This window comes from Empidonax traillii, unplaced genomic scaffold, assembly GCF_003031625.1.
Source record: "Empidonax traillii isolate 1590-97213 ecotype Southwest subspecies unplaced genomic scaffold, ASM303162v1 scaffold148:size1803964, whole genome shotgun sequence".
Lineage (NCBI taxonomy): Eukaryota > Metazoa > Chordata > Aves > Passeriformes > Tyrannidae > Empidonax > Empidonax traillii.
The window spans coordinates 306107-330813 of NW_020955341.1; the positions used below are offsets into that span (position 1 = coordinate 306107).

At 41.5% G+C, this 24707-nt stretch overlaps 2 protein-coding genes across 9 annotated transcripts in view; one reads left to right on the forward strand and one right to left on the reverse strand.

Moving 5' to 3' along the window:
• Positions 1–3017: 3017 nt before the first annotated feature.
• RNF141 (ring finger protein 141) lies at positions 3018–15306 on the forward strand. Of its 7 annotated transcripts, XM_027884497.1 has the most exons (7): positions 3018–3076; positions 4337–4373; positions 4824–5026; positions 6508–6616; positions 7551–7732; positions 10780–10887; positions 12513–15306. In XM_027884497.1, the coding sequence occupies exons 3-7, from the start codon at positions 4842–4844 to the stop codon at positions 12661–12663; spliced, it is 735 nt and encodes a 244-aa protein (XP_027740298.1). In that variant the 5' UTR covers positions 3018–3076; positions 4337–4373; positions 4824–4841; the 3' UTR covers positions 12664–15306. The 7 variants fall into 7 exon arrangements, with proteins under 7 accessions (XP_027740298.1, XP_027740297.1, XP_027740303.1 ...); XM_027884496.1 differs by lacking the exon at positions 4337–4373; XM_027884502.1 differs by lacking the exon at positions 4337–4373 and having other exon boundaries at positions 3034–3076; positions 4862–5026.
• A 5122-nt stretch (positions 15307–20428) lies between these two features.
• AMPD3 (adenosine monophosphate deaminase 3) overlaps positions 20429–24707 on the reverse strand; it is a 28751-nt gene continuing 24472 nt past the window's right edge. For both annotated transcript variants that reach the window (XM_027884494.1, XM_027884493.1), the window contains exons 13-15: positions 22999–23172; positions 21864–21974; positions 20429–20937 (exon numbers count right to left, since the gene is read on the reverse strand). In XM_027884494.1, coding sequence (XP_027740295.1) covers positions 20761–20937; positions 21864–21974; positions 22999–23172 — 462 coding nt within the window. In that variant the 3' untranslated portion in view covers positions 20429–20760. The remainder of the gene's footprint in view (positions 20938–21863; positions 21975–22998; positions 23173–24707) is intronic.

Genomic DNA, 24707 nt, shown 5'->3' on the forward strand with positions numbered 1-24707 from the left:
TATTAAAACCAGTATCATCTTCTGCATCAGATGTTTGACAGGTGCGGGGAAAAAAGCCTCGATCGGTATCTCAGCACTTATATTTGAGATATTTTGTGTATATTTAAGTGTGGGTTTCATAATAAAGGTCTCACATGGTATGGGATGTTTACAGTACTTCATAAAAAATAAAGTATGGTAGGTATGTTTGTCTGGACAATTTATTTCCATGAAAACTGTCTCACAGTAAAAAGGACTCATATAACCTTAATGTTACAGAAGTAATTACTTATAAAAGAACAACACTAGCAATTTATCAAATATTTTCCTGAACAAACAATTTGGATAACTGATTTTTATATGTGAACGACATTATTACAGCAGAGAAAGTTTCTCTTTATATCAAGAAGCTTGAAAAACATAGTCTTAAATAAAATAGCAATAGAACTGCTCGCTATATTGTGTTTTCAACAGTGTAGGATACTATGAACTTGGACATTTTTCATTCATGTAAACCCATGACTCACTAGATAGTGAGTTATAGTGTATTGCTGCACTACAGAGTCCCTGTGTTGCTCATATTTTATGGCTCCAGGAGTCTGGACTGTGGCGACACACAGCCCACCACTGCCATTAAAGCCTTACTACTGCAGAAAGACTGCGATTCAGGACTGCTCTAAAAACCACCCATTTCAGATGTCCACGGGCAGAACTTTAGCAGCTAAGTGTGCAGCAGAGGACAGCACTGAAAACACGGCCTTCCCACTCAGATAAGTAACTGTTCTCCTTGCAAAATACCACAGCAATGCCTTGTGTCTCTCCTGGCAACCTGACTGAAAGCACTCTGAGAGAGCAGGCAGCACAGCTAAGGCCATCAGGAAGAGCCACAACAACACTTGCCATGATGGTGCCAGAAGAGCAAAGGGGCTCAAGGACACAGGCAAAACCAATGGATTCCAGGTAGCATTTGACTTTCTTTGTGATGTATTATAATCTCCCTTCTGCCTCTCTTTACCATGTTTTAGAGATTAGAAATTACCTGTTTCTCTATTCTTTTCCCATATCACTGAGGGATAATTATCTACCTCTCACTTTCCTGCTAACATTACCTCTGTTCCACAGATAACCTGTTCCTTTTATCTCAGATTATCTCATTCACATGTAAAGAAATTTGGAGAATTGCTCTCTAGTTTTACTGGAAGTTTGTTGCTTCTGTTTTAGAGCTAAATAAGGGTGCTTTTTTCACCCTGAAGCATTTAATTGCTAAAATATCTATACTAGCTGTTATAATAGGATATTGCCTTAACCTGTGTCTTGTTTTATCATGTACTTTAGAAATTCAGCTTTCATCCTGATCTTTCCACTGACAGTTGACCACTGCACATGGCCTGATCTGCCCCTCCTTTCCATTACACAGTTTATGCCAAACTCCAAGGAATAAAGGACCTGTTACACTGCTCTGTATGTAATAAAGGTAGCTCTAAGCACTAATCAACAATTACTGTATTTCATAATGTCTGTGTGTAGTGACTACTACTCAGTCGCATTCAAATGGGAAAGTACAAAACATTCTTGCTCATTTGGTGTTGGTATTGCAAGGGATGTACCACTACAATGCAGACAGGAAACATTTATTTAACTATCAAGGCAACTGGAGGCAGCAGAAGCTTAAGAGAAATTCTTCATTATGTTTCTGACTTTTCCTAAGTGTTGTGCTTTTTTTTTTTTTTTACAAGACCACCTCAACAGCTCTGAAGTTCCTTATGTGTCAGAAATTGTATTATGTTCAAGTACCTCATCCCACCGAGCAGGAGAGCACAGTTTGTACTGTCACTTGACAGTAACACTACTCAGATTCCCACACTGAGGCTACAGATGTTTGCTGACCTTAGGTGAAAGGGGTGCTTGGCCTGCAGGAAATACAGCAAGGTTCCCAGTCCAGCCCAATCCCTGTCTGGAATAGAGGGGTGCCTTTATCATGGGAAGTACGTGTGTCTATGTGTGAACAGAAGTGGGCAGGAAGGGGAAGTACTACTCCTTTTCTCCTCTTTAAATTAAGTAAAAAAATAAAATAAATCAATAATTAAACATTGCAACATCAGGATGTGGATGACCCAGAGGATGTTCTAGGATGTATGTTCCTCGGTGGCTTGTTGTCCTTTATGGGTATTGGGTTTTTTTGTGAAAAGGTCAGTGAGCACTGCCCTTTGCCACGCACATCCACCGCCCACATCCTCCCTGCAGATTTGCACCAGCAGCCGCTGGCCTGGGGTGATCCCACCGAGGCTCAGACTCCACTAAGCATCATTTAAATAGCCATTTATTAGAGATTGTAGGAAAAAGTGAACAGTACAGGTGGTCCTACGTCCCCTGGGGCGCTGGGAACCCCGAGCAAGGCAGCACTGTCTGATGAGGGCGCAGAAAACTGAGCCTGTTTCGGTCAGTCGAGATATTACAGGATGTTTCTTTAAAAATAACAACAACAATAGAAAAAAAAACAGAACCCAAACGAGCAACTCTACAGAGCACTTTTGTTGGGTGACAGGAGGGGTAACAGTGCGGAGGCTCGGGGGGAACTCATCGCTCTCTACAGCCCCGACAGCAGCTGCAGCCGGGCGGGGTCGGGCTCTGCCACAGGGAACAGCGACAGCACAACGGGACACAGCCCTGAGCTGCGCCAGGGGACGTTTGTGTTGGACATCAGGAGGAATTTCTTCACAGACGGGGCGATCAGACACTGGAAGGGGCTGCCCAGGTGGAGTCACCGTCCCCGCAGGTGTTTAAGGCAAGGCTGAGCGTGGCTCTCGGTGCCGCGGTCTGGCCGACGTGGTGGCGATCGGTCAGAGGCTGGACCCCTCGATCCCAGAGGTCTTTTCCACGCGACTCTGCGGACGTTCAGCCCAGCCCCGCTCCCATCCCCGCTCCCGGCTTCTCTCCCGTCCCCATTCCCATTCCCGTTCCCGCTCCCGCCGTGTCCCGGGGGCGGCGCGAGTCGCGCGATGGCGTCACCTGCGCGAGCCGCCGGCCCCCCCGCGCGTGCGCGGCGCTGCGGTGCCCGTGGGGCGGCGGCGGCTCCGCGGGATGTGCCGGGGCTGCGGTGAGCGGGAATGCCGGGAATGCCGGGAATTCCGGGACCGCCGGGACCGCCCGCAGCGCTGGGCCGAGGGGCCGGAGGGTGCGGGCAGGGCCGGGCGGGGGAGCGGGCGGGGCAGGGCGGTGACGCGGCCTGTCCCTGAGGGCCCGCGCAGGGCGGGGCGCGCCCGGGCCCCTCGGGGCGGCTCGGTGTGTGCGGGTGAGGCGGGTGAGGTGGGTGTGTCGGGTCCTGCAGGAGACACCGCAGGGAACATTTCGTAGGACCGCAGAACGTGCCGAGTTGGGAGGTACCCACAGGGAGCACCGAGTCCAACCCTTAGCCCTGCATAGCACACCCCGAGAGTCACCCCATGGGCTTCTCGAGCTCTGTCGGGCTTGGTGCTGTGACCGCTTCTCTCGGGAACCCGTTCAGTGCCCGACCACCCTCTGGGGGAATAACCTTTTCCCAGTACCCGCTTGTGCAGACATTCTCGCGGTTTTTTCCCCCCAAAACTTCTCAGTGCGGGGATGCAAGTGCTGAGCTGGGCAGGCCCGCACACGCCAGGTGCTCTCTCGGGAACGCCGCGCCCGAGCTCCGGGGAACACAAAGCCGGGAGATCGGGAAGAGGAGTCTGTGGAGAGTGACAGGATGTGGTGCTGGGAGGTGGTGCTTGACGTGTGTCTGCTGGGCGTGTGCTCAGCAAACGCGGCCCAGGGAGCGGGACAGGCGGAGACTGCGGCGTTAGTGACTCCACTGGGAGCACACCTGGGAATAGAAATCGGCCAAAGTTCAAGCCGTAAATGGGAAGCGTATTCTCTGTTGAGAAATGCCATAACACTTCACAGAAGGCCCTGGCGGGAGCTCGCTCTGTGTGCTGTGTGTTCTCACACCGTGGCAGATCTCAACAGCTGTAGGTCGTGTCCCTGGGTGGGTTTATACCCAAGTGCAGCCACACGTACCGGCAGGGTGAAGTTCTGGTTCTCGGTGGTGTCTCTCGTAAGGTGTTTGTAATGCAGCTGCTGTCAGATTAATCTGTGTTTAAGCTCAGGTGGGTGTGCTGCACTTAGCTGGGCACTGCACATCTCTGCCTGGAGAAGGGCGGGAAACGCTGGTTTGCATTACAAGTGATGAACTCAACAAACGGGTATTTGGGGGAAAGTCAGATCAGAGGGATCAGAGGGAGGAAGTGGATAAAGACAGGGAAGGCACGGGGTAAATCCTTATCAGACAGCTAGGGAGACTCCTAAATTGGTTTATACTGACATGGATTCCTTGGCTTACCAGTTTCAGAATGCTGTGGGAGTTCTTTTGGTCGGCCAATGTAAGTTTGATGTAAGAAAGCTAATCCCTAGTGTAATGTCTATGTGTAAACAGATGTAGATGTGCTTATTTGCAGGCATTCACATGCACAAATATTTAGGATAAACAAAGATTGTCATAAATTACCACTGTCATCTTTAGATTTTTTTTTTCCATTTCATTGGATGTATTTATATATGTGTGTGTTGGAGCTAAATCTGTGTGAAAAATATAAAGACTTTAATATAGGTATTGCTGTAAGAAAAATAATATTTTTTCCCCAAGTTTTTAATACCACATTCCAGTCTCTTCCAAGCATTCTGCTTCATTGCTGATTTGACTGTTCAGGTTGTGTTACTTGTAGAATAATTGTTGTAGACTAGTTAGTTGGTAGCTACATTCTTACACTAAAAGAAAATAAGGGAGTAGCCACTCAAAACCACACATATGTAACTCTCTCAAATATTTTTAGCAGAGACTCTGCAAGTGAATGAGAACTTCTTTCTGCAGAACTGAGGTGAAGGACTTCACCATGGGTCAACAAATTTCGAGCCACACACAAACTGTAATTAACAAGTTGCCAGAAAAAGTAGCAAAGCATGCCTCTTTGGTTCAAGAAAGTGGTTTCCTAACCTATGAAGAGTTTCTGGGAAGAGTAGCTGAACTTAATGATGTGTAAGCCTTACTTTGTTTCTTTCTCCTTTTTTCACGTTTTACAGAGACTTTATGTGCAGTATATTATTCTGTGCTGGCTAAGCCAGAACTGGCCATATACCTTTGAAATGTTTCCTTCAGTTCTTTAAGTTTCTATAAGGGTCGTAATTACACTTCAAAACCAGAGCCATTTCTCCTCCTTAAAATCTCTTCTCTCCAATGCTCTTCTTCCAGCAAGCTCTGCTCTCACTTAGAAGTTCACAAGAGGTAGACATTTAGCGGCACCTTTTTGCTGAAGTGTTACCTGTCTCCCTTCCTCTTCTCCCTCCCACCATCCACCAAGGATGCAGTGTTGCTTCCTCTCTGCCTGTCACTTTGGGTAGGAAGGAGCAGTGGGAGCCTCGTAAGGACAGCCCAGCAGCAGGAGGAAGGTGGCACCTGAGGCACAACTCTTTGTGTGTCTCTGCCCCCTCTGCGAGGCTACTCCTCGTTAAGGATGAGCCGTGTCTGACTGCTGGGAACCAGTGACCTGGATAATCCCCAACAAAGGGCTGCATAAGTAAGATTTTTCATAGCCTGCCTTTTGTTAGACCAATGATGGTAAAAAGCAATGAACACAAAAGCAGAGTTGTCGTTTTTACCCTGCATTTATGCTATAAAATAATAGTGGTAAAATGAAGTGGAAACACACAAACACTGAATAAGGGCTTTGGAGTCTTTGATGTTTAACTGAAATGTGAATTTGGGTTCAGTTTAGAAATTGTCGTGGAGTGTCATATTTTTGTGAATGACCTTCAAGAACAGAGAGCTGTCTTCTGGGGAGACATTACATAAATAGATTTTGAAGAACATTAGTTGATGTTTTGCATGAGAATCTAGGCATGGATCAATATAATTAACTCCAAAGTACTGTTATTCAAGTGTTTTTTCCTTTGGAGTGTTTACTTAAGGCTGATTCTAATACAGCTTGTTCTGGTTCTGATGGAATAGACCGTTGTGTCTGTGTTCCATTAAAAAAATTAAAAATAAAAATCTCAGGTCACCTGACACTTTCACCTGACTGCATCATTGTTAATATGTACTAACCAAAATACACCTCATATGCACATGTTGGTCCTCACAGGCTTTTTTTTTTTTTTACATACATGGAAATAACCTTTTTAGATTGAATACAAGATTATATGATTACTGTAATGAACAATGAGAGCGTATATAAATTAAAATGTCTCTAAAGTGCACTTGCTGATGATGGATCAGAAGTCTTGCACATCATTTTCTGAAGTTTGCTGTGCAATTTAAAGCAAAGTGGATTGTGTATTTTATATTTAATGACATGCTGAGAAAGTCATTACTCTTCACTTTGATGTCTGTGGGCAGTATTGCTAAAACCTCTGTAAAAATAAAGAGCAGACAGGTGAACAGTAAATAATCCCACTGTGGCTGAGGCTGCTGAGCTTTGCACATCTATCACATGGTGTAAAACTGATGTTTCTTTATTCCAGTACTGCAAAATTGGCTTCTGGACAAGACAAACATCTGTTATTTGAAGTGCAACCTGGTTCTGATACTTCTGCCTTCTGGAAGGTGATCGTTCGGATCATATGTACTAAGGTAAGTTGGACAGTTTTAATTGGATTGACAGTTTGTGTGCAGGTATGTGAGGGCTGTCACTTCTGGTGGTGAAATCCAACACCTGCTACTTGTATTTTGGTACAGCTGATGTATTTAAGGATGCTATTGGAGATAAATTAAGTCTAAATTATAAGTTTCTCCAAAAAGCACAATAACAAAAGCATTTTCATAACTAAGTTCAAAAGAATGGTATCTACCACTTACAGCTCTTTAGTTGCAAATTCAGATCTGTGAGGTCGAGTCATCCAATTGTACAGCAAACTGGGAACTATATAGTCTGATAGTAGACATTAGTCATCAATTCCAGGCATTATTAGTTGAGCTAATGTGGCTGTATGTGGTCTGATTCCTTAGAAAACCAATCTAAAAGTTAAATGTTTAACTTAAAAAGTTTGCTCTTTCTAATGAGATTTTCCCCTCTGTATCCTATAAGTAAGGTCCTTAAGTGGTTCTGAATCCACTGAGCAATCTTAACATGCAGTTAACCAAGCCAACCCTCAAACCTGTTTTGAAACTACAGATTGAAATTTTGTGTGTACTCTTAGTTTTCATTAAACTGCCATCACTGTAGGAAATTTTAAGTTCAAATATCAGGTGGCTGATTATTCTGGTCTCTGTTCTAAGTTTAGTCCCATTTCCTAGCTGTTAGGTCCCTCCTCACACTTTAATCCATTTGACTAATGATGGCAAGTGCCTTGGCCTAAAAATGCAGTCCTCTCTGTGGTATTCCTCGAGCTGCAGCAGCTCTGTGTGCAGCTCTTAACTCTGCTGAGGCAGACCGCGACCTGCTGATGAGGTGATGGACACCTGGGAAGGTGGCTGCTGCCCTGAGAACTGCAGGGCATTGAAAACATTGTGAGCAATGTCAAATTGAAATCTGATAAGTAATTGTAAACAATCTTTGTGTCTTAAGATAAATAAAACAAGTGGCATCGTGGAAGCTTCCAGAATCTTGAACTTATATCAGTTCGTTCAACTTTATAAAGACATCACCAGTCAAGCAGCAGGAGTTCTTGCACAGAGTGATACTTCTGAAGAAGCTTCTGAGAATTTGATGTCTCTGTCACCGTGTCAGGCCAGCTTGTGGATGGGAAGGTATTTTGATATCCTTTAGCTTCTGACCACGGTTACAACATCAGTATTTTGGAAGTTGTGTTTAAAACCCCAACTGCAAATGCCTGAGGATCAAAACTGTTTGCCCTTGGCAGCTGCAGGCTTTGCATCTCCTCAGACGTGAATAGAACACCTCTTGCACTAAGGGATCTGTACTTGGGTGAAACTTTGTTAGTGCTGCCATACCTCAGCTTTAAAACAATCCTTTTAATGATCAGTTCTAATATAAACATGGTATACGTTGGATCTCCTGAATAAGGAAACAGGAGGAAACGGAATCAGCTGCAGCTACAAATCTAGGGGGTTTGACAGTGTTTGTTTAAACAGATTTTGTTATTCTTCCACTTTAACTTTCTCTTCCTCTTACGTTTTGGCATGTGAAAGTTCCCATCTGTTGCCACTAGAAACTCATCAATTATGGTAATAATTTAACTTGTAAGACTGGAAAAATGTGAACTGTCTCACACATGTTGACATTCTGCTTTGTTAACCAGGAAAAACAAAAGACTGAGGTCAACACCTGCAGTAACTTCAGTTCAAACCGAGTATAACAGCAAGCAGCCTGTCACCCTTTCCCTGTTGAAAGTGTTGCTGCCAGTAATTCCTTACCTTTCACTTCCTGAATTAGTTCAGAGTTCTAAGTCAGTTTTAAGAGAGGTAGAGTTAGGTTTTACAAGAAAAAGTAGTAAATGGTATAGTTCTCTGGATTAACCAGTGAAGAGCTGGTAGCCAGGTAACAAGCTGAGTGTCACCCTTGAGCTCTTAGAATTCCAAAGGGATCAGCTGTGCTGTCACTCCACAGATAGAGCCCACTGGTTTTTCTAAGTCAGTGGATTGCAGAAGGTTCCTATTTTCATTTAATTTAATTTCCTCTTTCTCTTATATGGGAACAGTCTTAAATTACTGGCTGTTCTAAGTTATTAGAATGCTAGAATTAAGTACTACATTGTGGACATGATCCGAAAAGCTTATTTCCCTTTTCTTTGTCGGGGTTATACTGGAACACACATTTAAACAAACCAACCAAACAAAACAGACCCCAAATACTTGTGCAAAACAACTCCATATATTGCTAAAGTCAATGAGTAAGGTAAACGGTTTCCTGTGTGAGTTTCTTTTTCAATTTTCACACTTTGAGATGGGGAGATGAGCATCCTTCTTGTTTGTAAACTTCATTGCTTGAGGTAGGATTAGTGACGTAGCAACAGAGTATACTTTGGTAATATGGTGCAATGGAGTGAGCTTGTGTCTTATCCAAGTTTTTCAAGTCATTAAGGAAAACACAGGCTGAAGCACCCAGAAAAATCTTCTCTTTGTTTTTCTGAGATAATCACCCATTTGCCCAAATTCTTCTCTCCTTTAGTCATTTTTCAGCTCTAAAAATAGCAAATCTTGTCTGGTTCATTCTTCTTAATTCTTCCATTGGAATAATACCCCATTTCTTAATTCTTCCACTGGAATAATACCCCATTTCTCTACAACATCCACTTCCTATTCAGAGCATTCCAAAATACGCATAAGTGGTTTGTGCTTTCTGATAATGAAGGACAAACATTTCCTTAGTCTGCCACTTATTTTACCTTTTCTTCAGGAACTTAGTGCAATGACTAAACCTTAGTTTGCAGAAACTTTATAAATAGGGCTTGTATAATTGCTTGTATATACACCAGCAAATCTCAAAAATTGAACTGCTTTCAAAGGTTAGTCCTCAGAGTTGCATGGGGAGGGAAATGAAAGGGAACAGGTCCAAAGAACATAGCGTGCTACTCAAAAGGTAGATTTTTTTTGGAAACTGTTGTCCTCGCTGTATGCTAATCACCATCTGTAAAAAAATCTCCCATGATTTTGAAGTAAGGTCTCAAAAAGCAAGTTGAAAAGGGAATCCCATGGACCTACAGAAAAATAAAACAGAAGCATGTTGACTGCAGTCCATAAGCTGGCTTATCTGTACAGTTAAAAAATGAGGCTGGATTTGACAAGCTTACCAGATGCCTAAGCAAAAGTGGTCTGGTCAGCAGTCATTAATTAAGGTGACTGTCTCTCCTGAAATGCCATCCGTTCTAGAACGCTGTCTTGGTGCCTTGAGTCAGAAAAGGGATTCCCAAATCAGAATTTTTGGAACACCTAAGCAGTTCAGATCACTTGGTTGTTTTGGAAGTGAGGCATGCCTATAAAATTAGGGAACTTTACATGTCTAGTTAGGTCAGTGAAAGCTGAGCATTCTCTGCACCTTTTCACGCTTCAAAAGTCTTGATGATATTTGAGATACTGCTGTTAGGGACCTTACATAAACATTTCTATCGTTTGGGAAAAAAATAAAGACAGGTGAAATGACAATGTCTGTCTCAGGGAGGGATATGATTTTTAAACCTCCCCACCAACGGGAACACCTACGAGCTTAACTGGGAAAGCTGTGGGAACAGTCCACTTGAGATTCCTAATCTGAGGAACAGTCATGCTGAGTGTATTGCAAGCTAAAACTGTTCAGTGCAACGAGCAGCTTAACTCCTGGCATTTTGGTGGCATGTGAAGTCAGTGAACATGCATTCCAGTAGGGCTCCTCTTGACATGCATGTTTTGGTCTAGGACATAAGCCAGCACGCAGAAATTTGGCAAAGCTCGTTATGAAATCGTTGAGCCTGAGACACTGTGAACGGAAGGCAGGTTCTTCTCCCGCCTTTCATGTAAACAGTGATTCTGTTCATTTGCCCAGTCATGTGATATGGAACAGTTACAACTCCTCACGCTTCCTTGTTGGTAACCCTCCTGAAAAGGGATTTACAGAACCCTTTTGCAACACCTGGAACAAAAGAGTAGAAGCATGTTGTAATTTTAGTTCACCCACTGCTGTCTGCTGGCAGCTTGGGGCCCTGTCTGCTGACCTTGGCTGGGTTGGCAGAACTACTCCATTCACAAGTTATGAGCACAGGTGCTCCTTTCTCTAATTATCACCAATTATTATGAAAAATGTAGTTACTAGGGTGTAAATGTAAAACATCTGGAAGAAACTAGTGTCTTCTTTTCTGCAGGGTTAAGCAGCTGACGGATGAAGAGGAATGTTGCATCTGCATGGATGGGCGTGCTGATTTAATCTTGCCATGTGCTCACAGTTTCTGCCAGAAATGCATCGATAAATGGTAATGCATATTGAAGAATTGTAATTACTTTGCAATATGTGCTGGTTATCTGACATGTTTCAGTTTGGTCTGACAAATTCCTTAGTTCCCATATAATTTAATATCTGAAGATATTTCCAAGCTAATGTACATATGATACATAATAAGCTTGAGTAAAATCGGACCACAGCAGAAGGAAGGCAAGGTTTTAAAACCTTACAAGGAATTTCATTTGGGAGAAAAGGGATGTGAAAGTGCTTTTCAGCATTTTTCTTATGCCTTTTTATTCTTCTAAAATTAAATCATTTTATTCTTGCTCAAAAACTAGAGAAGACAGTATATGCAGATGCTGGCATGTTATGCTTCACAAAATCTCAAAACTTGTAAGACTATGCAAATGTGAAGACAAGTTGGACTGTCTGTCACTCCTTTGGGAAATAACTACCAGAGGGATTTTTTTCCATATGTTATGCTTTCACTTCAAATACCGTTTACTGATCTAAATGTATCAGACTTTTCCAGAAAAAGATTTCTTCCCAATGGCAACACCTTCAAATTTCTGTATAACACGTACCCTACAATGTTATGTTCAGCTTCACAGTAAACTGAACAGCTTTTCAGCCTCTGGGTCTCTCTGATACTCCAGTTTTGGAAAACTGAGGGAGACATTGCTGTGTGGAGGAGCAGAGCTCTTCCTTAGCCATGCAGGCGTGCAGGGACTGGGTAGGTGTGCTGGCAGTCTGGGCTACACACATGCTCTGCTAAAGGCCTTCTTTTGCCTGGTTACTGCAAATCATTTTGGATATGATTTGTGCACAAGAATTTTGTTTTGTGGCTTCTCAAACACTTACCAAAGAAGTTACTCTTACAACACCACGCTCCCCCAAGGAAAAACCATAGTAAAAAAATCACTGGATCTCAGAATATAACGAGTCACCTTTCTCTTCTGGGAAAACATCTGAACATCCATCAGCAAGACAGGGCTTAGTTTAACCACTGTGGTGGAGAGTGGATCCTGTGTTGCTTTGGCTGATGAATCAGCTGCATTCCTAACTACGTTCCAGTTATACCATTTTCTTTTTTTTGGTAGGCAATTTTGAACGTTCATCTCTTCTTAATTTAGGCATGTAACAGAGGCTCCCAGCTCAGAAGCCTTGTTGTTTGGGACCCCTGAGTTGGTGGAAGGCGATGGGGCCCTGAGGGATCAGGTCCAAACTTCAATGAAGTTTAGTTTTTCCTCCAGGAAAAAGGGTCCTTCTCTTTATCTAGGAAGCTTATGGGGTCTGGTTTCTGCAATGCCTCAGCTGAATATCTGAAGATAGGAAGAATAAATTTAGGCTGTGGATTTCCATTTAAGCTTTCTGGACAGGTAGCTAGATGCATTCTGCTTAACCTGAGCAAATGATTCCAAATTTTCGCTCCACTCAGAATTGTTGGCCAGTCCTCCTCACAAAGTTTTTAAAGAAAAAAATAGATAGGTGGTCTAGTCCAGTTAACATCATCATTCTTGAAGTTCTCACTAAGTTGATTTTTGGTTTCCATGTGGGTTTTGTTTGTCTGTTTGGGGGCTCTTTTGGCTTTTTTTGGCCAGGAAGGTGATTTTTCACCATCAGTGAAAAATCCTGATGTCTCTGACTTCCTCACAGGAGCGACCGTCACAGGAACTGCCCTGTGTGCCGGCGGCAAGTGACTGGGGCGGGTGATTCTTGGGTGGTCTCAGACGCGCCTACGGAAGACGATGTTGCCACTTACATCCTTAACATGGTGGATGAGGCTGGCCAGCCCCACAGACCCTGACCCTGGCCAGGCTGAGCAGAGCAGAGCCACTTGAAGCTTTCGTTTTCATGGACGTCTGTTTTTACCTCCCGTTGCCGCTCTTCCACAGTCCCTCTTTTCCGTCTCCTCTTGGCCGCTGGGAATCGACGCTGCTCCTGTCAAACACTGGGTGTATGAGCGAGTCTGTGTGTGTGTGCAACCCTAATGATCAAACTGTACCTTCAGTAAACTCTTTGGATATTAACAGTTCAACTACTAGATGAAGCAATTCGTAACAGCACAACTGCAACTGCTAATTGCTGTTTGAACAGCACAGTGTTTGCTACAGAGATGAACTTGGCTTGACCTCACAGTTCTTGCCCTTAACTGCAGTCCCTTGTAGTGTCACGTGAATAAAGATGATGAATTAGCACTAGCGATTGTTAATTTGAAATTTTACTGCTGAAACTTGAAGATGTCCCACTGCCTGTTTTTCAGTAGTCAGTTTTTGCTGCTTTTAGGGTTTACAGATACTTGTATCGATCTGATCTGTTATGACTTTTAGCATTAATTATTTTAAATCTGTTTTGGAGAGTGTAGGCAGCTCCGTACATGTCCTTGTGCACTTCCCCTGATTCTTCTGACAAGACTTATCTCTTAGCCTATTTTTATATGATGTTTAGCATAGTCTTATTAGCTTGGAAAGATTAAACAGTTTCATACACAATCCTAAACCCCAGTAAATCAGTTTCTCTATAGCTTTTGATAAAAAACCAGCCAAAATTATTTCTAAACATTGGACATGTCTGAAGAGAATGCCTTTATTTGAATTAGCAAATGAGGCGTAGTTTAGTCTGATGCTGTGGTTTTATCTGCTCCTCTTGAGTTTTTGAAGTGGTGAAATCAGAGTTCTAAGGTATATGAAAAGTTATGAGGTGATAGATAATCTAAGGGTGCTGTGCTTTTTATCTACAAGTGCAATATACTTTTATGTAGCAGAGGGAGACTTCAACAGTAATGTTGCTTGCAGTGAGATGTGCATGTGACAGCTTGGGAAAAGGGATTTCACAACTGGAGTGCAGTGGCATTTTGTGTCTAGCAGAGTAAAATCTTTAAAGAGCTCAGTTTAGGCAGTCTACAATTGTTACTATTCAGGAAACCCATCCCAAGCCTCTTTTGCATAAATAGTGTTAGGGAAGTGAACTGCTGCTGTAGAGAATTAATGAATAATGGTTTTTAATGTATATTAATAAATACTACTTTTTCTCACTCGATAGCCTTGAGTTAAAATATTCAAATGTAGCATTTGATGGAGTATCAACATAAATCTTGCTTACTGTAAGACTGCATTTTTATTTACCATACCTGCTAAAATCCAGTGATGCCATAAGGTAAGGCCTTTTGTCCCAGACAGGTTCTGAGCTCAAAGGCATGTGCACACATAGATATGCACATTGAGGTTATTTTTCCAAATTGGCTACAAAGTAATTTAATTACATTGTGAACTAGATCTTGAGAACCTCTCTATTATACTCCAGTTTGTTAAAGAATGTGCACAGCAAATGGCACCTCTTTGAGCTTGGCTTATGGCACGGTTGTCAAATGTATAGACTTAAAGACAGATAAGCAACCTACTCTTCCTGTGTCTGTTATCTGAAAGCCAGTATGGCTTAGTGTGTAAATCTGTATTTAGCTATGGAAAAATCTATTTAGGAGTGTATATAGCTTAGAACTCAATTTTTTTACCTTTGTTAAGCCATTGGTAGCAATGAGATATTCTTCAGAAAATGTATGGAGTGCTTGGTTGTTAAAAACAGTTTGGTTGTTAAAGGCAGTCATTGTCTGGGCCGAAAATTGTTAATGGCCCAGGATTTTCCACTAAAACATTTGCAAATGTTCCTAATCACACACCACTTTGGTTTCTTTTTGCTCTTTGAGCTTGCATTAGTCCATTTTCAGAACTCTAAAACAACCTTTGAATTTTTTAAACTTTTTATATCACTAGAACAGAAAGAACATCTAAATGAAAGCTTCAAGCTAACTTTATTTTTCAAATATTTGAAGAATTATTCTTCTGAACTGAGATTTTATAAGTTGACTTTCTGCGGAGAACTTACATGAACTTCTTAAAATGTAATTTTATAATGATGCAAACAGGTTGTTAATTGCAGCATAATGACACTTGCAATTACAATATAAACTAATGCAAAAATTATTTAAATAGTGAAAAAGTAAACTTTGTATTCTGTGCAGCTTTTTTAAATTAAGTTGCTGTAATTCACACTGCTGTGATGTAGGTACTGTAATGTGTGCCTTGTAAAATATATGTACTGTATGTTATATGGAATAATAGGTATATTAACACTGACAAACTAGTAATTTGGTATTGGTTGGTATTACTTAGTCTGAAGGGCGACATTTAGTAAAAAATTTTGGAAAAGGAATCCCATTGGCATGGAGATGGCAATGAGTTCCAGAAGCTAGACCTTGAAAATGTGAATTACTACAAATAACTGTTAGTGGGGGGCATTAGAACAGATTAACTTTCTTGTGTTAAGTGAACGTTTCTTACAGGTTTAATGTGAAATTGTAATTTAAACATTAGAGATCATATTAATGGCTAAGGGCATTCCACTGTAATAAACTTTGTGTATGAATTGTGCAATAAAGTTACTTTGGAAGAAATGTCAGAGTTCTTTCAAGCTTAAGGAATCTCTTGGATTTTCACAGAAGTGGGAAAAGTGAGTTTTAATCTAAATACAATTGCCTTGTGCAGGTGGTGTGGTTAAAAATGTGCCATTGTGAGTGTGAGCTCTCCTAAACTTTGAAGGGTGCTGTTAATAAGGTGGCTTAATGCAGCTCTGCAATAAAGACTTGCTCTGATTCTTCTGGAGTACACAAATAAATTGGAATATTCTGCAGTGATGGGAAAAATAACTCTTAATTCAGGTTTCTTTAGGAAAAGGATTTTTACTTTTATTTTCAGAGAATTGTGATGGAGTTTTTCCCCAAGTTATTTCATCATGTTTCAGGTGGTATTTTAAAGCTTAAGAATGCTAAGGTTTGGAATATTGCTTCTGCTTAATTTTTCCCTGTTTTTAAATAAGAATTGAATTCTGTAATTAATGTAACTGTTTCCTCTGTCTAGTTACTTGGCTTACCTGTTTGGATCTTTCGAAGCCAAGTGAGAAATGGGAGAGGAATTCATTAACAGATCAGGAAATTGCAATGGAAAGGGTGACCAGTTGACAGGCACACCAGGAGGTAGGTGTACTTGGGCAGATAGCAAATGTTTCTATTTACCAGGTTTCAGGTTTGGGCACCTTATCAATGTAATGTGCATGTTTCTTTTTCTAGTGGAAAATGGGACATTTAACTTTCCTTTAAAGAGCATTTTATGTATTATTATAAAAGTTTTCTAATCCATACTCGTTCCGGTACTGGAAACCAGGACAACCAGTGAGATCTCTGTGCTCTGGGTTTGAACTGAACTGTTAAACTGCACCTTGTACAGCTCTACGTGCCAAATGCAGTATTTTTAGAAGGAATATTTAGCTGTGGTTCTTTGTGTCCAGCTGAATCCTGGAAGAGAAGCCCCCTCAGGGAGCCTTAAAGATGTCTGATATAGGCAGGAGCTGTATGTTAACCTGGCTGCCCTTAATCCTGGACACTGCATATACAGAATTCTTTAATTTTGTACCCACTAACTACTTTTTAATGAAAGGAATTTCATCGTGACTAATATTACAATAATTTATTATGTTTTCTGTTGTTAAGTCACGCTTGAAGATAACTTGCTAAAGGTTTTATCCTCACCTGTTTTAAGTGGGTGAAGGGAATTCTGCTTTCGTATGAGCATGTCTCAAAAATCAGTAATTTCAAAAGTGAATTTTCATTAACTGTCATTTCTTCAGATGTTTGGTTCTCAGGCCTAGAACTTGCCACATGGCAATATTCTTTAAGGACTGAACATTCTTTTCCTGCTGCTGAAATTAACCTGGATGGCACCCTGTGCTTTTCCAGTAACCACAGTGTGCAATCACCAGATAATGTTTTTCTGGGAACCAGCCGTGTCCCAGTGAATGTTGTGTCTGTGAGGGATGTGACAGCACATTCTGCTTTTCTATCTGAGCTCTCATGATTAATTATCAGATGTTTGCTTACCTCACTAACCTATGAAGATTCAAATATTTAAAACTGGGCATGGGGTTTGTAGGTCTAACATTAAGAAAGAAATTAGCAGTTTTGGGAACTCTGCCCAGTGTGTGTCTGCTGGAATGAAGAATAAGATCCAGTCAGTAATTAAAGGAGCACTCTGGTTCAAAGTGCTAGTTAAAAATGCAAGAAGAAGGAAGAAAGCCTGAAGTAGCTGGAAACCTGCCCTTCTGGAATGGTGTGGACAAAGGTAGGGGGTTGAAACAGCAGTCTGTGCTTCCATGCTGGTGTGGTTCTGACCTGCTTTAATAGACCTTCCGAAAAATACTTCTCTCTGTGAGACAGTCACGGTGAATGATTAATGGGTTAGTGGTATTGATGTCTCGCTGTTATAAAGTGTTCTCTGGGCTGTCTAACACTGGTAGTTAGGGCTTTGACAGGTATAGGAATGCACATTCTCCAGTTACAGGTGAAGCTGTGCTCTGGTGCTTCACTGGTGCTGCTCACCAACAGAAATAAAGGGTTTGTGTACTGAGAGATGACACTTTAATCCTTCATCTAAAAATCCTTATTGCATTTCATATATATAATATTACATTATATAATTCAATACTCAGATGAGGCTGTAGGATCAGGAAGAGCTGCTCCATGCCCTACCCTGGTGCCCAGTTTGGATGATCAGGGAACCAGGGTGGGCACCAAGAGACAGGTGGGACGACAATGCAATTTCACTTTCAGACCTTAATGCCAGGCTGAACAGTTGGTTTTCATTAACAGCTTTAATTCAGCTAAGTTTTTAGCACCTTCTCCTAAATATCGCTTATCATCTTCTTTCTCTCCACTGGGGTGTTTTTCAGTTTTCATGTTGTGGTAGTCCTTTAGTTTGGTTTAGTCTTCTGTACTGCTAACAGTTTATTTACACAGGTTTTCAGCTCTACTTCAATGTGGAGATTTTGAGGAGCTATGGCTTTTTTGAGAGGTACACACACCAAAAAAATGTAAACCATATTCTTTGACAATTCATTAGTTTAATGCTTCCACAAGAGGCAAAAGATAAACATCATTTAACCCAGGCACAGAAAGAAGAAGCAGTTTTTACAGACACCTTTTCAGACTTGCATTTTAACTAGGCAAAGAGAACAGAAAGGTTTAGCCACATAAGAACAATGATATGAGAAGATAAGGTGACTATGGGGTAAGAAAAAAAATTATTATCCCATAGCAGAGCAAATGCCTGAAGTAACAGAAAACAATCACTAGCAATTGTTCAGGTAGATAGGCTGTAAACATCAAATAACCATAATTAACCATTTCAGATGAAGGTATAAAATGCTCTGAGCTAACAGATCTAAGGAAGTCTTGAATAATGTTTGAACCTTACTCCTAGGGCAAATAAGAGAAAACGGGATATTCTTGCAATCTGAAGCCACATTTTACTCCATTCACCACCTCCAGTGCTGTTCCTTCAGTCCCTTTCAGCTTGAGTCAAACAGGCTGTGTTGTAACCAGGCGTGACCCCCAGCACTGCTGGGAGGAATGAGCCACTGCCCTGTCCTGCATTGGAGCCAGTGTGTACAGCAGGGACTCACAGGATCTCCCTTCCATTCCAGCCACAGCCTGAGACCACAGGGTTATTGGGAGCAGCCTCCCATTACCACGAAAAAAAAGAAAGTGCAGCGAAGATGAAGAACTGAACTTGGGAATCAATTACTTTTGCCTAATTAAAAGATGACCAAAAGAGATGTAGTAGTGGAAGCTTGCAAGGATGGTGCTTTGTTTCCTCAAATATCATACTATTAGCCCAGTTTATCCTTAAAAGCAGCACACAAAGAAGCACGGCAAGCAGAACTTGTAGTCATGACCAATTATTGTGGTTATTGTCAAAATCCCAATTACTGTCCATTAACTGAATGTTCAAATCCAGTTTTCCTTTTTTTGTTTTAGTAAGAGCTACAGACCTATTAAAACCTGATGTGTTTAAGTAAGGAAAGCTGAAAAGGTATTAAACACACACAAATTTGGTACAATAGTAAGAAATGTAAGTGACAACAAAAGCAACGCTGACAGTGATCTTCAGGTGAAACAACCCAAGTAAAGCCATGTTGATCAGATAGAAATACTTAAAACTGAAATTCTTCAATCAGTCACATTGCTTATTTAGCCTGGATGCAGATGCTTTTCCCAAGTAAATTATGTTGATAAAAATTTATTAGGAGGTTGTACTGATGAAAACAAGGTATCTGCGTTTTATGCAGCTAAAATGCTTGCACCGTGTTTTCAGACTTCATCCTAAAACAGTTACAGTCACCAGTCCTGAGATGGCATGATGTGAGCTGCTACAGTTTCTAACAGTGAGCCAAATGGGCACTGCTGACTAAGAACTTTGGACAATTTTATGCTCATACAGTAGAGCAGCGTAACATGTTTGCACGTGATTTTTAGGTGTACAAGGAATACAAAATCTGGCATTAGTTGCACACTACAGACTTTAGGCTGGGGCACCGAAGAGCCTAAGTCAAGTCTCCCCCCACCTGTGTGCAGCCCTGCTTTTAGATGAAGAACATCTGCAATCACTGCAGGTCCCTGTGCATGACACTGGCTACCTGTGATGGTGACTGGAGGGCCAGAACTCTGCTCGTGTGTCTTGGTCTCCCTCTCAGCAGCCTCATTTCCAGGCTGCTTCCTAACAGTCTTTAGGCTTACCCCTCTCTCATGGGGCTCTTGCAGGGCTGCACAGCTGTAGGAAGTGATCAGGAATTCCTACTCCCCTTTAGTGCCGTTTCCCTGCAATCACCATTCAGGTCAGCAGGTACATTTAAAAAGTGTCCCAAGGTCCTACCTTAGGGACTGCAGGCCTTTGAACTGAGCAGTGCAAGGCTGGACTCACAGAACCCACACCCTCTGCTGCCCTTGGCCTCAAGTCTGTTTTGGTGTGAAATGACGAGCAGCTTCTACAATACACAGATGCCATCATGTTATTACCCATAATCCTTTCTGAATGAGTAGGACTGTGTCTTAAGGATGATCAAATAGAAACAAGATTAAAAGTGATAAATATTCCAGTACCTGTATTTTACTACCTACTCCATCATAAATAAATAGTTTAACATAACATGATTTGAAGTGACAAGTTTCAAATGGGATAACTTCTGTACAAATAGACAGCTTGACTTCCCATTGAGCTCTGATCGACTAAAATACAAACTAAAACAAAGGTGTAAAAATATGTCAGAAGTAGGACCAGAACCCAGGTCTGGTGTTTCTACCACTGATTCATAAGAACACTTCCTTTTTTCAAGTAAAAAATTTCTCTTTACATGCAACCAAAATTATCTGCATAAACTTCTAAGTAATTTGAACTGGCATATCCACATATTCCCATTACAAAGCAATAAAAAAAGTGTTGTCAACTTTCAAGGCAAAATTTGTCATGATATAATTAGGCTCATTACAGTGCACAACAGTGATTTTAACACCATCGGAACACTGCCCAGAATGAACGGGTAGCCTCAAAATTACGCATCCCATACAAACTGCTAATGAATAAAGGGTTAAACTTAGGAGTGTTAAATGCCATGACTGGTACTGAGGCTTGCAGGACACAGCCAGGTGCGTGTGTACTGCCAGCACCTGTGGCATCCTCAGGTGCACGTCACAGATGCACTAGGGATGTTCTCTCTTGTTTCCCAAGCTACAATGCAGGGCGCAGTTAAGACGGTATGAAGCAAATCTTACATGATTCTAAGTTTGCATTTAATATTTACAGCAATTTTAAAAAGCCTAATGTTGTGGAAACTGAAATCTTTGCAATGAGGATAATGCAGGAAAAGACGGCAGCAAATGCTGTTTACCTTCCACAGATACTCTCTTTTTTCTCTGTACTGCTCAGTTCTGTCCTGGTAGCATCAAAGACAGATGATTTGATGTTAATTAGCATCTTATCCTGCTTAGGAGTGAAATGTTCTGGTTTCTCTGGGCTCGTAGCTACTTTGACAGAGTAGAAATCTCTTCTGTTCTCATGGCATCGGACAGGAAACTGAGTTCATTGCACAGCGTCTCGTACCTGAAGGCCATCCGGATCTGGGCAACATTTGTCTTTCGAATGTCATTTCCCTCAGGCCCTTCTTTACAGTAATTCACCCCTAAGAACTTCTGTTTTTCCTGTGAACGGGATTAAATGTACAAAGGAAGAAGTCAATTCCACGGCTTTGATTTATTGCAGAAATGAGTGTTTGTTAGTTGAGTGAGTCCAGTACGAGTGAAAAGAGCAGCTTCGACCAGCTGGCCATTGAACTCGGCTTCAGAATCTTAACCAGTTTTGGAGATTTTAAGGCCAAAGTTTATACATATAATCACTCAGAAGTGCACTCAGTCTGGCTTGCTAAACCCTCTGTGCTGGTGTTTGGCCTTCACTGCTACATCTTTCATGTAAGAGGTCAAAAAGAGGCTCAGGTTTCCTTTGTTAGTTAGATGTTGCACAAGAGGAAAATGAGTACTTGTCACTAAGGGAGTACTGGAAGAAACAACAGAATATACTTCTGAAACCCCTTCACATACCAGCTCGAGAGAAATGTTCAAAAGTGACAGACGAGAGGATGTTCTAAAATAAGTCCTAGAGAAAGCCTTGCCTGTGTAGAATTCTAAAGCCAAAAGGGGATTTAATCTAATCTGACTGCCTATCTAAACCGGAATATTTTCTGTATTCTCTCTTCTATGCAAAAACATGTCTTGCTTGTGACAGGCAGTTTGTTTTTACTTAATGCAAGACATGATGTATAAAATTACTGGCAATGGGATGTCACCCAAATAATTAGAAGTTTGGAACCGGAGACAGAACTGAGTTTAAACAGGCATCTGGCCTCTCTACATGTCTTGGGAATTCCAAAACAAAGCTAAAGGGCAAAAGTAACATTAATACTTTACTTGTAAGACTGCATAGCAGATAGTCTGTGAATATTTCTGGAACAGAGGACAGGGATGTGCATAAATACAACACATAAGCACCTGCTATTCAGCGTTCAGACTACTGACTGCTCAGTTCCAGCTGGTCCTAACATTCCCAAAGGGGATTTTCCAGCCATAATTACCTTATCTGACAATCCACTCTGCAGAACGCTGTTTCTTGCTATTTCACACAAGTCACAGGTACTTAGTTTCCACACCTGGGCTGCAATGGCATATTCTTCCATGAGAGCTTCCTGTAGCACCAAAATACATTTAAGTTACATGTAAATAAGATATAAATGGGGATATGTAGTCATTACTAATTAAGGAATTTATATATGCTCTTTAGACAGCTGTGAAAAATTAGAAGTTTAAAACTTGAAAATCACAATTACTGTGAACAGAACTATTTATTTCAAGTTTCCCAAGGACTTCTGTTAAAGAATCAACAGGCACTGGGTATCCAGTTGTCTTAGTCTAAGAAATTGCAGCCTGCAGTCCAGATCCTTAGAGGCATTTACTAGGCAATTCCGGAGGAAATCCCAGGAATAAACACCTTGGAGGACCTAAATCTTCACTGAATATGCACATGGACAGGTAGCAGGGCAATTTCTCACCCCAGCCCTTCCACACTGGTGTGCCTGGGCTGGTGCTGTGGGACATCCACACGGAGCCTTTTCCAGCAGAGACGGGTCCCAGGCCAGCAGCCAGCCCGGGGACAGCACAGCAGAGCCAGCCTGTCCTGGGGACACAGCTGGGCAAGGCACGGGCCACTCTGAGGAACAGCCTGACTCCAGTCGGTGCCAAGCACAAAATGAGGCCATCAGAACCAGTGACCAGGCACTTCTGTCCTGCCAGGCCACCCAAGGACAAGAATCTGTTCCAGTTCAGTGAGCAAACAGCTCGTATGTCATCTCGAGATTCCACCTCGTGTTTTTGTAATGTACTTCCCCAGATTTATTAGTAAGGAAACTGGACTTTCCTGGCACTCTAGAGGATTGTTTATGAAGGCTCAAACCTCCCTTCAGCCTCATCCTTCATTCTATACTTCAACAGCCAACACTGGAGAGGCAAGAGTACAAAAGAAACATAATTAGGAAATCAGGCATTTCCCTCTGAAGCCCAGGAGTGACTGAGAATGGGGAAGAAGCATGAATGAAGTGACTGAAACACATGACACCATATCCTAAGCATAGATCCAAGAGAGCTTTCAGGTCATTCTGGACCTGTGTGGTACTGTTGCCAAATTCAAGGCCAATGTTATTTTGCAGCTCTTACCTTTGTGTAATGAAACTGCATAGGATCATCTGTGGAGAGAGAGACATGCAGTCCCTTATGGAGAAATTCCCTTAGTGGATTTTTGGAGTACTCCAGGAACAGGCTGTTGTTACTAAGTGGAGACATGGCAATGGGTATCTGTGCAAGATAATAAAGGTACTGGAGGACAGGACTCTGCAAAACAAAACACAGTCGGCATTTAATGATATTAGAGGATAATGAAAAAAAAGAAGGATTTCGGCACTTCAGCACTACAGAGGGGGGACTAAGATCAAATAAACTGAGTTGACATTAAACCCTGACTTCTATAGAAAATACTTAAAAGTCTGAATTTTAAATGTTACTGATAATTTACGTTCTTCAATATATGTCACCTTTTTAAAAGCAAGGTGACCAATACTATTGTAGATTAGTAAGGGTATGTAACTATTATAGTATTACATATTATGGGCACTGCATTTGATACTAACTGCATGCCTTCCCCCAAAACCTGAAATTCATGCATAACAGATGTACAGGAACCGCTAAGCAATTTGTTATTTTCAAAGCTGCAGTCCAATAGGTCAATTTTAGGAGCAAAAGAAGTTTTAATTAATTAGAAGTCATGTGCTGCTGTTGTACATAATATAAATCTGTGATTGCCTCATCTTTATTGTAATCTGCCTTAACCAACCTATGAATCTAAAAAGTGCCTTTATTAGTGTTAGTAGGATCTGCCGTGTCAGCTTATCACACCAGGTCAAATAGGAGAGAGTGAAGAGAAGAATGCTTTGGTCACACACAGCCTTAGTACTACTTAATTTTAAGGAATTACTAGCTGTGAGCATGGTATCAGACGTGATTTTAGGCAAACTTTTCTTTGTTCTTGGATATGTTGAAAAATACGAAGAATTTTCCACCATTAACCAAAAAAACCCAACTTAAAAGGGAACTCTTTCTAAAAAATCACAGTAAATTCAGTGCAAGTCTGCCACCCACTGACCAATTATTTAATTATGAAACAGTGCCCTGCGGATGAGTTGAGTGATGGTTTTTATTAACTTATGTGCCAGGAATTATAACGTTTGTTCTTTCATAACAATCGAGTTCTGTCTAAAATATTGCTGTGTTAGACAGCTATGTTAAATTTCTTGATCAAAATAATCAAACCCTGAATGAACCCTGAAGTGCAGAAATGCCAGTCAGGGAATACAACCTTTATTCCTGTACAGAAAAAAACAGCTTTCCTTAAGTTCTTCTGGGACCTAAACCAGGGAGTAGTAACAAGTCTAAGCAGGTCTTAAATTTTTTCTGTGTAATTTTAGCTCTGCTTGGAGTAACCAAAAAGAGGTGCTGCCAAGTCTTTGACATGTCTGAACAGTTGATCTTCCCTGTAAAGACACAGCTTTAGAATAGGAAGAGCTCTCTTTTTGTAGCTTAAGAAATAGGAAGTTCAGTTGAGCTTATTTATTTCATTGAATCCTGAAATAGTTTGGTTTAGAAGGGACCTTAGAGATCATCTATTTCCAACCTCCCTGCCATGGGCACGGACACCTTTCACTAGACCAGGTTTCTCAAAGCCTCATCCAGCCTGGACTTAAAAACTTCCAGGGATGAAGCATCCACAGCTTCTCTGGGCAAGCTGTTCCAGTGCTTCACCATCCTCACAGTGAGGAATTTCTTCCCAATATCTAATCTGACCCTGCCCTCTTTCAATTACCCCTTATCTA

Bases quoted from the DNA above. Each gene is read 5' to 3' on its own strand.
- RNF141 (XM_027884497.1), top strand. From the start codon at position 4,842: ATGAGAACTTCTTTCTGCAGAACTGAGGTGAAGGACTTCACCATGGGT. The intron at 5,027-6,507 runs GTAAGCCTTACT...TCTTTATTCCAG, and splicing joins GTAGCTGAACTTAATGATGT to TACTGCAAAATTGGCTTCTG. The intron at 6,617-7,550 runs GTAAGTTGGACA...TTGTGTCTTAAG, and splicing joins TTCGGATCATATGTACTAAG to ATAAATAAAACAAGTGGCAT.